This window comes from Myotis lucifugus, unplaced genomic scaffold (genome assembly GCF_000147115.1).
Source record: "Myotis lucifugus unplaced genomic scaffold, Myoluc2.0 scaffold_634, whole genome shotgun sequence".
Classification (NCBI taxonomy): Eukaryota; Metazoa; Chordata; class Mammalia; order Chiroptera; family Vespertilionidae; genus Myotis; species Myotis lucifugus.
In genome coordinates this window covers 247772-263203 of record NW_005871682.1, presented here as the reverse complement: position 1 = coordinate 263203, position 15432 = coordinate 247772, and the positions used below count along the sequence as shown (strand labels likewise).

Sequence of the window (15432 nt, the reverse complement as noted above, 5' to 3'; positions counted from 1 at the left end):
ACCAGTTGTTCTGTGACTAGTTTACAGGAGTAGATGATTCTATTGCCAGGCTTTTTACAGGTAAGGAAGACTTGGCAATGGGTTCAGAGAACATGGAGCATCTTCTTAAATGAAATAATTATGAACTTCAGAAGAAACAAAAGTTGTGCAAGAAAGGAAATGTAATCGGATGATCCTACTGGGCTCAGCATTTACCACTGTTGACGCAGCCATACCTGACACACATTCTGAATTACGATTTAAATAGAAATTGTTGTAGACTCAGTTGGAAGATTGTACCTCATGTACAGGGTAGTGACTAAATAATGTCAACAATTGGTAAGGTTTATCCGTTTATGTGCATTATCTAGAAATTCAGATGTCAATACTGGAAGAAACAGCTAATAAACAGAGAGTGGTTTCTCTAAAGAGCAGGAGTGGCTTTTCCTAGCCTCACAAGACTTTAAGTTGCATGTATTATTGCTTCTGTAATTTATTTTACTTCATGTCAATCATGCACATTTAGAAGGAGAAATCCCAGAAAATTTTGCAACTGATAATCAGGAAGTCTTTACCGATTACAGGCTTAGAAGAAAATTCGCTTGAAATATTATGTGTGAAAATATACAAAAATCCCAACTCCTTATATACCACAGGGAGTGATTAACTAACATAGGGCCCATCCATATTTTGGAATTCTCCACCCTTGCTAAGTTCCATGGAATAGCAAAGATTGGATCAAAGTCCACAAGGCACGGGAGAGCGGGAAAAGCCGCTGCGTAGTGAAGGGCAGTGTTGCAAATGTGCACGTACGCAGGGCACACCCACAGGAAACCTTTTCTGTCCACTTGACTGGGCCACAGGTGCCTGGAATCGGGTCAGTCCTATCTGGGTGCGCCTGGGAGGGTGTTTCCACGAGAGGAACGTTTGAGTTGGGAAAGCAGATTGCTCTCCCCAAGGGGTGGGCCTCCTCCCACCGTTGGAGCCCTGCATGGAACCAGAGGCTGAGCCTCCGGGATCCCAGAGGGGTCCTCCTGCCTGACCCGCTCAGAATGGGGACATTGGCTTTTCCTGCCTTTGACTCAGGGGAGACATCACCCCCTGGGCGTTCGGGCTGCTGCCTTTGTCATCCCACCATCGGCTCCCCTGGGCCTCCAGCTGGTCTGCTCACCCCAGGACTTGGGCCTGTCAACCTCCATAATCACAGGAGCCAATTCCTTGTAATAAATCTGTGTGTGTGTGTGTGTGTGTGTGTGTGTGTGTCTTTAAAACATTTTTCACTAATTGGATATGTTACTTTTGTAATAAGAATAAAAGAGAAATGGAATTGCTTGAAGACACTTCTAAGATTGGTTTTGGATGATGGAGGATGAGGTCTGCCCGCTGTGGACATGTCGGTGACGCCCTGTGCTGGACATCCGTCTAGACCTGTTTGGGTCACAAAGAGGCCGCCACTGAAAACAGCAGGACAGGGTGCCACCAGTCCTCCCTCTCTTAGCAACATTCTTCACCGGCCTTGCGGCCCAGGCCACAGCTCCCAGGCTGAGGGGAGTTGGGTGCCCCTGCAGCCTCTTCTGGAGGAGACCCCAGCTGCAGGGCAAGTGCTTCTCCCAGGAGCCCCTCAGGCTGTGGGCGGCCCCTCTCGCCCGCCAGGCCCAGCCAGCTCCCTGGTGCCTTCCTCTGAATGCTTCTGCTCCAAGCTCTTCCCTCCCCTCCCTGGTCCATGTCCCTCAGGATTGGGGACCCAGGAGAAGCTGTCTGGGACTAAACTTCCTCCCAGACCCTCTGCGCCCCCTCTTCTTTGCACCCTGCATTCCCCGTTCCCAATAACCAGTCCACACAGAGTGTCAAGTGTTTCGTTTAGTTTTTCCTTCTCCACCGAGGAGGCTGGAAATGGTAATCCTCACAGTGAGTAGCAGGAGGAGGCGGGATCTGTGTCCCGGGGTCTGAGATTCTTAAGCCATTTTGTTCCATCTTCCCTCAACTCCTCCCAATGCCTCTGCCTGTTCTTCCTTTCTTCCAAATCCCCAGTAGAGAAGCTGGGAGCAGGGTAGGGGTGGGGTGCAGGTGGAGATCTGCTGGGGTCAGGGCTCCTAGCCGGTGATGTTCCGTGTCATCTCACATGCCCAGTGTTGCAACTTCAGGCAGAAATCGTCGTTCCAGAGCCCATCCTCCCGGATTTCGGCACAGTCTTCATCTGCATCGTCCTTGTGCCCCTTCCAGTTATTTGGTTGACCGACACCCCAGTTCCTAGGAATGCAGGACAGAGCTCAGACTCTGACCACCCCATCCCAGCAACCCTCACCCACCTCAAAAAAAGCACAGCCTTGGAGAGTTCAGGGAGCAGAGGCTGCAGCCTGGGAGGCTGGGAGTCTGCAGGGGAGAGGGTTGGGGAAATTGGTCCCTAAGGATGGGTGGGTCGGGGAGGGGGCACTTACTTGTAGCTGTTCCCATAGTCTGTGCCGTCCACCCATTTCCAGGAGCCATCGCGCTCAGTGAGTCCTATCCAGGTGTGAAAGGGGCTCGAGTGCTGTGCAATGAATCTCTGGAAAACAGGTGGAATGGAGTGTCTAGTCCAGTGATGGCGAACCTATGACACGCGTGTCAGAGGTGACACACGAACTCATATATTTGGTTGATTTTTCTTTGTTAAATGGCATTTAAATATATAAAATAAATATCAAAAATATAAATCTTTGTTTTACTATGGTTGCAAATATCAAAAAATTTCTATATGTGACACGGCACCAGAGTTAAGTTAGGGTTTTTCAAAATGCTGACACGCCGAGCTCAAAAGGTTCGCCATCGCTGTCCCCTGTGCTCCGTGCAGGCATTAGCTGTGGGCCCTCAGCCTGTCCAGCCTGATCTGCCCCAAGGTGAAGCATCAGCCCCAAGCAAAACTAGGTCCTTGCTTTTTCCTTTGTCACCTTAGCTATTTTTAAAAAATATATATTTTATTGATTTTTTTTCTTTTTTTTAATTTTTTTTTTTGCTAAAAGTATTACAAAGGGTATTACATATGTGTCCTCCCCCCCTCCCTATTTTATTGATTTTTTACAGAGAGGAAGAGAGAGGGATAGAGAGTTAGAAACATCGATGAGAAAGAAACATGGATCAGCTGCCTCCTGCACACCCCCTACTGGGGATGTGCCAGCAACCAAGGTACATGCCCTTGACTGGAATCGAACCTGGGACTCTTCAGTCCGTAGGCCGACGCTCTATCCACTGAGCCAAACTGGTCAGGGCTCACCTTAGCTATTGTTTTGAGATCATTTGCTGGGCGGAAGCCCATGCTACATGCTTCATGGGTATTATTTTATCTAACCCTCAGAAGCCCTCTAATGCTTCTGATTTAAGGACCTCGCGGTGGTTGGGTAGAGCCCCCAAAGTCAATGCAGTGCTAAGTTTGTGACGCCCCCACTTCATTCTCAACCCCTGGCTGCTACCTGGACTTAGTCCTCTCGGGATCCTGACTCTGGCCCCTGTGCCTGCTGCCCCCCGGAGCCGTCAGTGTCACTGCCCCTCAGGGGCTTCTGCCCTGCTCCTGCTTCTGTGTAGCTGTCATCTCCAGAGGCTCACCGGGTCCTGGGGCTTCCATTTGGACCCACTGCCCAGAGCCCAGGATGCCTTAGCTACAAGGGGACTGGCTGTCGGTGCTGAATATAGGAGGCTGCCCTGGTATGAGGGAGAGTGTGGAGAAAGCAGATGGATGGTTGACCAACATACACACCCCACAGTTAGTTCCCTTTGGCAGTGTGTAAAGGGTCTCCAACTGCAGCTGGGGGGAAGTTACTAACTCCACTCTCACCTCCTGGAGACACAACTAAGGTGACAGTCAGTCACCTCCTCAGAGGGCAGACACAGGAGCATCCTGGAATCCTAGAATCCTGCACATAGGACACTGTCCTGTGCAGGATGGAGCGTCCTGAGAGGCTGCGGGGGCTCTTCCTCAAATTCCGAGGAGTCATCAGAGGTGGAGGGAAAGTGCCTGGAGACAAGACCTTCTAGTTGCTGCTGCCTGCTGGCCTAGTCCCCGCTTCCCATCACTCCCAGAAGCTGAAGAACAGAAGTAAGAGTGCAAATCATCAAAACCCAGGCCTCTGTGTCAAAGACTGATGGGAGGAATCAAATAGTGCCAGGGGGTCAGAGAAGACAGTCCAGGAGAATTCACCTCCCAATTCATGGTAAATAACAGGCAAGAAAGAACGGTGCCCATTCATAAAAGTGGCAGAGGTGAAAATGATCATGGAACTTATGCAAAAATAAAGAGGGGGAAGAGGAGGAGGAAAAAAGAACGGTGATATCAAAAAGAGAGGTGAAAACTATACTTTGAATGAAAGGCATGTTTTAGGACGGAGGGCGATGTTGGAGAGCAACTCCTTTACAGCCTCAAAAAAATTAAAGAGGAGATGAATGCCATGAAATATCAAGGAGGACATTTAAAAAGAAAGATCACACAATACAATAAGCAAAGAGAATAAATGCAAGAGGAAATTTTAGATTTATAAAACAACCCAGGACCTCAGCAGGAAACCAAGTTGAGACATGAAAGACGGGCCTGAGAAAGGGACCCAGATGCAGAGGGAAGAGCAAGATGGGAAGAACGGCAGCAAGATGGGGGCCGTGGAGGCGGACAACGGGCATCCTTTTGGGTGACGTGTTCCCGAGAAAAAGAGAACAAATGGACAAGGAAAAAAATGTTCACATACATGACTCAAGAAAATCTTCTCAAAAGTGAGAAAACCTAAGTTTACACATTAAAAGGACTCTCCTGGCCTCAGAGCAAAAGTATAGAATGAGCAACCAACTTATATATCTGGATATTTACAAAATTTAAAGATAGAAAACGGTCCAACTATTCAGGCAGAACACTTAAGGAATCGAGGAGAGAAAAGAATGAGCATTATAAAGGTCCAAGTAGCTAAAAGATTAGGTCTTCACTGTTCTCAACACAGAAAAGAAATGATAATTATGTGACAAGAGAAAGGTGATAGCTGACTCTATTATAGTCATCATATCGCGATATGTAAACGTACCAGACCAACATGTGTAACCTCAAATTTATACAATGTTATTTGTTGGTTAAATCTCAATTTTAAAAGGAAAGAATGAGGTGTGTGAATAAGTGTGCTGGTTTTCTCATCTTTCATATGGAAAGTTACATAAACTCCTTGTTTCTTTTGAAGCCAATCATTTTCAGCCCATCATTGAAAGTTATAAAAGGAATCACTCGTATAACTAATAATAAGCTACACTAGTTCAAAATACCATGGGGGAAGAAGACAAAAAGAACACATCTCACACAACAAATGTAAACAGAAAAACCACAGATTAAGATTAAGCATAGCTATTAGAAATTAATGAGATACACACCTGTTAAAAGACTCATTCAATTTTGTTTTTAAAAAAATATAAAACAAAACTTAAGCACAACGTATAGGAAAAATACCTTAAAGTTGGCTGCACAGAGGCATCAGTTGGGGTAACTTTTAAAAATCTGAATGCTCCAGAGGAACCCAAGGTTAATGAAATCAGAATCTTAAACTCGTCAAGTATAAAGGCTTATAATTCAGAGCCAAGGCTGAGAAGCCTTAATCCCAAACAGAGCATTATAAGCGTCCTGAGAGGCTGCTGGGGCTGTTCCCCAAATTCCGAGGAGTCAGCAGAGGTGGAGGGAAAGTGCCTGGAGACAAGACCTTCTAGTTGCTGCTGCCTGCTGGCCTAGTCCCTGCTTCCCATCACTCCCAGAAGCTGAATAACGGAACTAAGAGTGCAAATCATCAAAACCCAGGCCTCTGTGTCAAAGACTGATGGGAGGAATCAAATACAGTGGGGCCTTGACTTACGAGTTTAATTCATTCCGAGACCGAGCTCATTAACTCAAATTACTCTATCGACTCAATGCAAAAAATCGGCTGAGAGACAGCTGGTATCTCAAAAAACTGGTTAGTCGGGACACTCGTAAGTCAAGGCCCCACTGTAGTGCCAGGTGATCAGAGAAGATAGTCCAGGAGAATTCACCTCTCAATTCATGGTAAATAACAGGTTGGAAATGAAAAGATGGCCAGAGATACATTCAGCCAATGCAAGGGAACAGAGATCAAGGTCCGTTCTATTTGTGTTGCATAAAGATGAATTCAAGGCAAAAGCATTAAAGCCTACACTGGCATTCACTTCAGAATGATGAAGGGACAGGTCCGCCATGAAGTTGTATCATCAAGAACTTGGGCGCCAGCTCACAGAGCACTGACATCTTGGGTTGGCCCACATGGAACTGACATTTGTGTAGGTCCAAATGGTTTGAAACAGGCTGTTTCAACCTGGTTGGTAAAGCCAAATGTGCTTGTAATTATTCAGGCAACATGTGGTAGTGAAAACACTGGCGGAGGAGGCAGAGTGGCTCTAAATTCTGGCTCCATCCTGACTTGCTAGCCGCCTGGCAAGTCCCTTAGCTCCCCTGTTCCTCAGTTCCCTCCCTTCTCCCTTCCTCCGAGTGGGGATGGTAAGAGTACCTACCTTGTAGGGTTATGAGGATTAAGGGAGTGAATATATATGAAAGTGCCTGTCACATAGTAAGGACTCGGTAAATGTTACCATGAATATCGTGTGTGTGCGTGTGTGTGTGTGTGTGTGTGTGTGTGTGTGTTTTAAAGCCCCACCTATTCTAACAGGTTGGCTCTTCCCTGTGAACGTTGGTGTTTGGGGTTGTGGTGTGGAGGTGGCAGTGGGCAGATAAGACCTGGAGGGCCTTGGAGGGACCCAGTAACCCCATGTCCCTGGGAATCCTGCCCTCTCTGCTCCTTTCACCCAACTGCCCGCCACATCCCAGGCCGGCACACAGCGAGAAGGATTCTCAGTGCCCCTGCGCTCTGCACCCGAGTCCTGCCTTTAGTCAGTTCGTCTTTGCGTTCTGTCTCCTGACCTGGCCCTCACCCCCTGCTCACCTGGCTCCTGCCCCTTTGCCCGAGCTCCTGGCTGTAACCTTCCACCTCTTAGATCAATGGCTGCTCCACTATGAACCGCCCAGCGTTCTGCCAGCCTGCTGCTTCTGGACTCTTCCCCAGGTTAAAAAATGATAAAGCACCCGATCCAGCCGCCCAGGGTTCGCATTCCAGAGGCGTCTCCTGCTGGGGAGGTGCGGCCTCACCTGCTCCTCCCTGGAGTTGATGACAACCAGGTGAGCGTTCTCCAGCTGGCAGTACTTCTCAGCCTCGGGCCAGGTCAATCCAGAGCGAGAAAACCAGTAGCAGCTGCCTTCATACTCCAGCCAGCCCATGGGGCAGCAGGAATTTTGAGAGTCTGAGGTGGGAGTGGGGAGGTTCTGAGATGCTGCCCAGTGGGACATGGGCAGGATATGGGGCTAGGCGCTGCCCTACACCACTCACCATTGCTCTTGAGCGCAGCCATCTGACAATGCAGGGTGTTCAGGTCTTTGACCAGTTGCTGGACTCCCAGGAGAATTTCAGAATAACCTGGGACACACAGAAGGGCAGTGGGGACCATGCAGGGGGCCCAGCTGAGGGCTCTCCATACCCTCCCCAGGCCCAGGGGAGGGGAGAAGGGGCCTGACCTGCTTTGAGTTCCTGCTGCTCTTTCTCCAGCTTGCTCTCCAGAGAAAACACCGTGTCATTCAGGCTACGGGCTGGAGGGGAGGGAACTCAGCACCCCAGCCTGCGCCCACCCCACCTCTGTCCTGAGAGCCCGGCCCCCACCCTTGCACACTCACTCCTGGAGGGCCTCTCACCTGCTTGCAGTTCCTGCTCCTGGTTTTCCACCACAGCTTTCAGAGATGTTATTGTTGCTTGCAAACTGCCACCTGGAGGACATGGGGACTCAGTGCTCAGGATTTAGCCCCCCCTCCCCCACGACCCCTCCCATCCAGAGCCCCTTCCAGCCAGGCTCACCCTGGGAGTGCAGTGCCTGGACCTCAGCCATCGTGTTGGAAGTGAAGTTGCTGAAAGTTGCTCTCAGGGTCTCCAGGTCCCTCCGCATGTTGGCATCTGACCAGGCAGGTGGGACAATGAGAGCTAAGATTGCTCAGTCCTCTCTGTGCTGACACTCAGCAGGGCACTTGACATACATTGGCTCATTGAGTCCTCACAGCCACCCCACTTCAAGGGACAGGCACTGTTGTTATCCAAGCTTGCAGAGAGGAAACTCAGGCTTCCAGAGGTTAGGCACTTGGACTACATTACCCATGAGTAAGCAACAGAGCCAGCAGCCGCCTTTACCCACCATGATCATCATCAGTGCCTGGGTTACTGTGCCCACTATCGCCCCCTTCCCTGCCCATCCTGGGACACTCACTTTTGGATCCAATTATGCAGATATCGACCAGCAGGAAGAGGCTGAGGCCCAGGAAGAGCAGGAGGAGGCAGGGTACAGAGTAGAGACGCTTGAGGAAGGCTGGGGGAGGACATGGCCCTGCAAGAGGAGAGGACAGTAGGAGCTGGAGGTCCAGGCCAGGAGAGGCACAGGGGAGGAGGAGAGGGCCACAGGGGTATGTCAGGGATGGAGGCCGGTGCAAGTAAAGCTGAGGGGAGGCGTGTGGTTCAGGGGATTCCCAGGCCCCTGACCCCTCATGAACCAGTATAAGTCCTAGTCACATGGGCCCCACCCCTACGGCAACACATGATGGCAAAATGCGGGAGAGGGGGCAGGAGGACACAGAGTGAGTTGGGGCAACCAGGCCCTCAGCAGGCTCGTGCTTGTCTGTATTTTCAGGTTAGCACATGCTTTCCTTTCCAAATACGAGTGTTCCTTCTCCCCCAGTGCAAACGCTCATGCCCTTCCCGAGAGTATCGGCCACCAGGCTGCTGTATTCCTCTCTGACCCTGTCTTTCTGGGACCTTGAATCCTCTTCATACTGGAGCCCCCATGGTCTGGGGTCTGACCCCCCTCAGAATGGGGGACCCCAGCAGTGCACATGGTAGAGGTGCAGATACGCTGTGACTGCAGAAATCCTTATAAGCACATTAAGGGTATTTTAGAAGATACCCGTTCTCCTTTCTTCTTACCCTTTCTTAACCCCTGGCTTTTCTTCTCACTCTCCAAGGACTGGAGGTCTTCATAGTTCATCGACATCCTTGGACCAACTCTGAGGCTGTCAGAGCTGAAATGGAGGCAGGGCCAGTGGCCAGGCGGGGGCTGGAGATAGGAGACAGGGAAGCTGGGACTAGGTTGGAACTGAAGGCAGGCTGGATTTGAGGTAAGAGAAGAATTTCAGGTTGAGGATGAGTCAGGGGTTAGGGATAGGAATGGGCCTGGGTTTGCAGCAGAGGTTGGAGGTAAGGTCAGGATTGGTCTTTGGGCTGGGGTTGGGTTGAATGTGAGATTGAAGGTAAAGGTAAAGTTGGAGCTAAAGGAATTACTAGGACTGAGTCTTACATTAGGGCTGCAATTAAGGTTGCATCTCCTCCTAGGACAGGGGTCAATACTCATGCTGATGCCATGGATGGCGTGGGGCCTAAGCTTGGCCCTGAGGTTGGAAACAGAAGAGAGTGAAGCTCAACTTTGGGTTGGGGCTGTTTAAGATTCGTGTTGACTTTGGTGTTCAGACTGTGGTTAAGGGAGGAATTGGTGTTTGTAATGGGGTTAGGGCTGGGGCTGAAGATGGGGCTGGAAATGGGCTGCAGATGGGGCTCAGTGTGAGTCTCAGTTTGTGACTGAGGTTTGGCTGCCAAAGTTCAATCTGAATCCAGTTAGTGAATAGAGTCTGAAATCTCCACCAGGTCATTGAATCTCTAAGCTGCCCTTTTATATCTCTTCCTATTCAGTCCCAGTTGAGACCCACAGCCCCCTCTCCCTGCTTTCTCTAACTCCCTCCCTGTCCCCTTGGTCTCACCTGCATCCCCAGCCCGTTACCTGTGCAAAGTCTGGAGGCTGCGATTCTTGGGTTTGCAGTGCAGCAGTGAGTAGAGTTGAATAAATTGAAATCCTGGAGAGTGGGGTAGAGGTGCCTGAGGAGGAGTCAGGTCAGTAACTGGAGTCCTGCTGGTCTCTGTGTCTGAAAGCTCAGGAGTCAAAATCTGGGAACTCCCGTTTCCTCCGCTTTGGCAGCAAATAATCAGATCACAAGCTGAGTCTGCGTGTTTGGCGTGTGAGATATGAAGCCAGCTTTGCTCTCCTCCTCAGGGTGTGTCTCCTCCCTTTCCGCTTCTTTTCAGTTTTTCTGACTTCTTCATTTCTGGTATTTGGGAGATGAGTCCTCTGACACACTCCCTTCACTTCCTGCATCTGAGTTCCTGGAGTTGTTGGTGTCTCCATCATGGCATACCCAGGCCTGCCCTTGTTCAGTTGTGGCCTAAGTTGCTGGTATCTGACCTTTCTCTGGGACCTCAGCTACCAAGCTCCCCCAGCTCTTGCCTAGCTCTCTTCACTCCACTCAATTGGAGGGAAGAAAGTGAAGAGCAGGATTCCTGGCCAGAGTGGGAGCGGAGGAGCTGAGGAAAGGAACAAACTTTATTGATCATCAAATTTCTGACAGGGATTGTGCCAGACACTTGCTGAAAGTTCACCATTTAGTTCCTACCAGAATCATGGGAGACACGCTGGATGATTAGTATTATTGAAAAAGTAAATTTGACCTTGTGGACCCCTGACAAGGTCTCAGGGACCTTAAGGAGTTCATGCTCCACACATTGAGAGCCTTGGTGCAAAGTAAGTAATATTTTATAATGACCTTTTATTCAGCCATATTGACAAGTTATTTTTGTTCATTCTAGAAGTTTTTAAAAAATACCAGCTTCTTGCATCTGAAGGTGTCAATGATTAGAGAAAATTATGTCAAAACATTTTATTTTTATATTATATTTTCTTACTTATACATTATATTTTGAAAGTCAGTTGAAATGGATTTAACTCATTAATGAGGGAGTCAACAGCATGGTCCCACGCTGGCTCTTGTATGCATTTGTTATCCAAAGTTATACCAGACTCTCTTCTGAAAAAGGACTTTGGTTCAAAGAGGATCAAACTGCTCTTGGGCGATCATGTAAAGTTTTCCAAGTTACCTCTGGAAACCAAGACTCTTAGGTAAGGAGGGGATGAGATGGAGAAAAGAATGGGTGACACTATACTAGTTTGAACTGTTCTTAGAGTCCTATATTAGAAGGACTTTTTGATTATAAACTCCAGGAGGTCTCTGGATTTAAGTGATGCAATAAGGCCATTCCTTAGACAAGGGTGTCTCACATGGCCCATGATGGGTTGAACTGTGTCCTCTAAAAAACATGAAGTCCTTAACCCCAGTACCTGTGAATGTCACTTCTGGAAACAGGGTAGTTGCAGATGTAATTAGTTGAGGTCAGACTAGAGTAGGGTGGGTCTTTACGCCAATATGACTGGGGTCCACATGAGAGGAGACACAGACACACAAGGGAACAAGCCATGTGACCATGGAGGCAGACTGCAGCACTGCGGCTGTAAACCAAAGAATGTCAAGGGTTGCCCGAGCACCACTGGAAGCTAGGAAGGCGCAAAGAGGTTTCAGAGGGAGCATACCCTCTTCATTTCAGACTTCCAGCTTCCAAAAGTGTGAGACCATGCTTTTCAGTTGCTTTTGTGGTCTTTGAAAGATCAGACAGAGGCTGAAAACCAGGACTACAGGCTTTATTAGGGGAGAAGGACCTGCCGGGCTGTCTCGCAAGGGGAGGACAGCAGCACGTGCAGGGGTGAGCACGCCTTTTGAGGGAGGAATGGGAAGGGGTGGGGGCTTAGAGTACTGGGCGCACACTGATTGGTGGCTTACTGCATTGTTCATATAGGACAGGGGTTTAGGCAGGGGTCCTCAAACTACGGCCCGCAGGCCACATGCAAATACAAATATTGTATTTGTTCCCGTTTTGTTTTTTTACTTCAAAATAAGATATGTGCAGTGTGCATAGGAATTTGTTCATAGTTTATTCCTCTTTCTCACTGCAGATCATCATTTTCTCCTCTGGCCAACACTCTCCATGGTCATTTTTGGACTGGAACCCGGATTCTTTGTTCGAATGAATCCACAGACAGAAAGTGATATAACAAAGATGGAGATTTATTGAAGAACAAGTACAGACTCTCACATAGGGAAGGAGAATAGTCCCACTGGGTTCCTTTCCCTATGGCTTATAAAGGCTGCAGATTCTGGTGCCTGAAATCCCCTCTGATTGGTCAATATTCCACTTCGAGCTGGGTTCAAAGGTTGAACCTCACATGAGACATGTGAGGTTCTCCCCCCTCCTTCCCTCTGGGTTTTCTTCTTTTCCAACTGAATGAAAGGCTTCCTTCTCTTTGTTTTGTAAATATAGACCTTTCCTGGCTACTTCCAGTTCCCTTGTCTTATGTAAATGCAACTGTTGTTGCTCCCTTGTCTTATGGAGCTGTAACTGCACCTGGCTTCCTTGTGTTATGGAAATGTACCTTCTCCCAGTCTGCAGCCCCAAACTTTTCCATGGACCCCAATTCTAAAAAATCCCTAAGCCTGCCTATGTTCCCCCGAAATTCCTGCTTCAATTTCCACTTTCTTCTTATGCAGGTCTGAGCCACCAACCAGTCCAGAGTGGTCCCTTCTCCCCTTACGACCAAGAGCTAAATTATGATTGGTTTAAACCTAATGGAGAACACCCTCTCTCTTTTATGGGTATTGGTTTAAGAGAAGACATGTGACTTGGTTTTGGTCCAGGACACTTGAGGATCTGGAAAACTGCTGAGGCTTCTGGCAGGTTTTCCTCCCGGATGAAAAAAGAACGCTATCTAAAGGAGGAACCCTGCTTGTTGCCTTCTTGCTGTGGATGTGTCCTTGTTGATGACACAATGTTTGGAGCGGTGGAAGTGGACCCATGTCTATGAAGGGAAAGTCAAGAGTATGGAGTCCATTAACTACTGTGGCAGTGTGAACGCACTGTGACCCTTTGGGGGAAGGCAGAGAGCTGGGTGTTTAGAGGACCCAATACTGGCTTAATGCTGTACTCTGAGTACAGTGCTCTGCACATCCTGCTTCTCATCTGGAATGAAAATATTCACTTCTCTTAGAGTTGATCTACTTGTAAGTTGGGGGTGAGGGGGAGGACAAGAATCTGAACAGAATCTGAAGAAAATGTATGAATCATTGGCTACAAAGGAAGACAAATGCCTCCAGTTGTGCCCCCAGAATTATTAGGATTTGAAATGTCAGAATGAGTCACAGCTGGTCATGTTTTATAAGTAGAAAAACAACTCCATTGTATATTATTATTCAAGTGGTGCATGATTACTTCATGGGGGCAGATGGGAACAGTCTATTGCCATTTAAGAGAATGGTTTCAGAATGAGAAAAGAAAGCCATTAAGTAAATCACCATAAGCAGTGCACAAGCCTCCTGACTTCATCAGTTTTCCATGGGTTGACTGAGAATAAGGGGCAAGACACTATCCCTTCTGTACACAGAGGCATAGGCACTGCTGCCTGCAATTAGCCCATTCAGAAATTAACACCTAAACTCTCCAGTGTTATACCTTGGCCATGTTGAACTGCAGCTAGGAATGGAGTGGTTTTGTCCTAGGAGATCATAAGGAACAGAATGCTTATTATAAACTAGGCTGCCTTAAACATCTGTAAGAAATTTTATAGATGGCAACTGTAAAAAAGACTAAAAACAATTGTTCTCTTCTGTAAGCAAACTGTTTGTTGACCTATGTTCTGCTGGAGTCCTCATTGGATTCTGTTGATCCAGTAGATGGACATCAGTGAATAGGAAATAACCTAATTTGCATTACACTTCTCTGCCATCTGACCACTCACGTTAATCCTGAGACCTTTACCAGTTCACTGATCACCAGTCAGAGCCAATGCTGAGGTAGATGAAGGTCTATACTTTTCAACATAAGGGACTGGGACTAAGCCCTTCTTGCCTTTGCTGTTCTCATTCTTCCACTGCTCTTCAGGTGTTGCCTGGATTCTCAGGGTGCCTCCTTTCTTAAAGGCAAATCTGCATCACACTCATTGAAGTCAAAGAGGGGTTGGGTCATACCTCCTCTGGCTCTTCCTGCCTGAGAATTACCCCACTTCCCTGCCTGGTCCTGGAAACTGGTTCTATCAACATTGTAGTGTCCAAATAGTGCATTTTGTAGAATTCCAGTAAGTAGGCAATTAATCACATATCTGATCTTCTGTTTGAAATCTAAGGGGACTCAACCCAGCTACTCCACTCCTCGGAGAGAAGCCACCCATCTTGACCATCTCACCACCAGTCCCAGGACCCACTGCACAGTGGACCAGCTCAGGTCTAGCCTCACTATTGTGTTTGAAATGGCAGTGCCGTTGTAAGCACTCCTTACTGGAGAGCTCTCTAGTCCTTTAGTTTCTTTTTTCTTATTCATCTTGTAAAACTCTCTTCTACTTATTAGATATACTTATTTTGTATTTTCTCAATAACTCCAACATCTAATTTCTACACAGGTTTATTCTGTTTGATATTTTTGCTGACTTTCATTCCTGTTTTGTTTTGTAGTGTGTGTGTGTGTGTGTGTGTGTGTGTGTGTGTGTGTGTGTTTTCACCATAGCTCTTAGTTATTGGAACTTTGTCTTCTGAAATTCTTTCAGGTCTGGTTTGGTATATTCCTATAGAAAGGATTTGTGTTTGCTTCTGCTAAGTGCCTGAGGTCCTTCCAGGCTGAGATTACTTTAAATAAATCACTCAGCTGGATGTTCCTTGGACCTCACATGCAGTGTGTGTATTTGTACCCTGATCCTCCAACTGGTCTCCCTGTCTCCAGCTGGCCCCAGCAGTCAATTCTCTTTACTACAGCAGAGTGGTTAATTTTTTTTCAAATTTGCCCTGGCAGGTGCGTCGTCCCATGCACCATAGGTTTCAATTCCCCATCGCATTGGAGCACATACCCAGGTTGTGGGTTCGATCCTCTGTCAGGGCGCATGCAGGAGGCAACCGATTGATGTTTCTCTCTGACCTCAATGTTTCTCTCTCTCTCTCTCCTCTCAATGAAAAATGGTTTAAAAAATTCAAATCTAATCTGTTCACAAAGGCTCCCCATAGCCCTCGGGACAAACTCCAGACTCCTTAGCCAGGAACACAAGGCTCCTTATCATTTGAATCCAGCCTGAAAACCATGTCTTCAGAACTCTCTCTCTCTGTATACTTAGCTCCAGCCCATGAGAAGGGAAATGACTGAAGTATGTATGTATGTATGTATGTATGCATGCATGTATGTATGTATGTATGTATTGCTACTATATTGATGCTCACTTCATCCCAGACATTATGTCAGGTCCTTTACAAAGAGTGTGGGTGGCCCTGACCAGTTTGGCTCAGTGGATAGAGCCTCGGCCTGCAGACTGAGGAGTCCCGGGTTCAATTCCGGTCAAGGGCATGTAGCTTGGTTGCAGGCATATTCCTGGTGGGGGGTGTTCAGGAGGCAGCTGATCGATGTTTCTCTCTCATCAGTGTTTCTAACTCTCTATTCCCTCTCCCTTCCTCTC

General features: G+C 47.9%; 1 protein-coding gene across 2 annotated transcripts in view; it reads right to left on the bottom strand.

Annotated features, from left to right (window-relative positions):
* LOC102431335 (C-type lectin domain family 10 member A-like) overlaps positions 1-10121 on the bottom strand; it is a 21583-nt gene extending 11462 nt beyond the window's left edge. Inside the window, exons 1-10 of one of the 2 annotated variants that reach the window (XM_014447292.2) lie at positions 9844-10112; positions 8997-9091; positions 8287-8403; positions 7884-7979; positions 7724-7795; positions 7550-7621; positions 7365-7451; positions 7127-7278; positions 2418-2524; positions 1863-2229 (exon numbers count right to left, since the gene is read on the bottom strand). In XM_014447292.2, the coding sequence (XP_014302778.1) occupies positions 2073-2229; positions 2418-2524; positions 7127-7278; positions 7365-7451; positions 7550-7621; positions 7724-7795; positions 7884-7979; positions 8287-8403; positions 8997-9063 (927 nt within the window). In that variant the 5' untranslated portion in view covers positions 9064-9091; positions 9844-10112 and the 3' untranslated portion in view covers positions 1863-2072. Of the gene's footprint in view, positions 1-1862; positions 2230-2417; positions 2525-7126; positions 7279-7364; positions 7452-7549; positions 7622-7723; positions 7796-7883; positions 7980-8286; positions 8404-8996; positions 9092-9843 lie in introns of those variants that run through there. The other variant, XM_023746194.1, reaches the window with a different exon arrangement.
* Positions 10122-15432: the final 5311 nt, after the last annotated feature.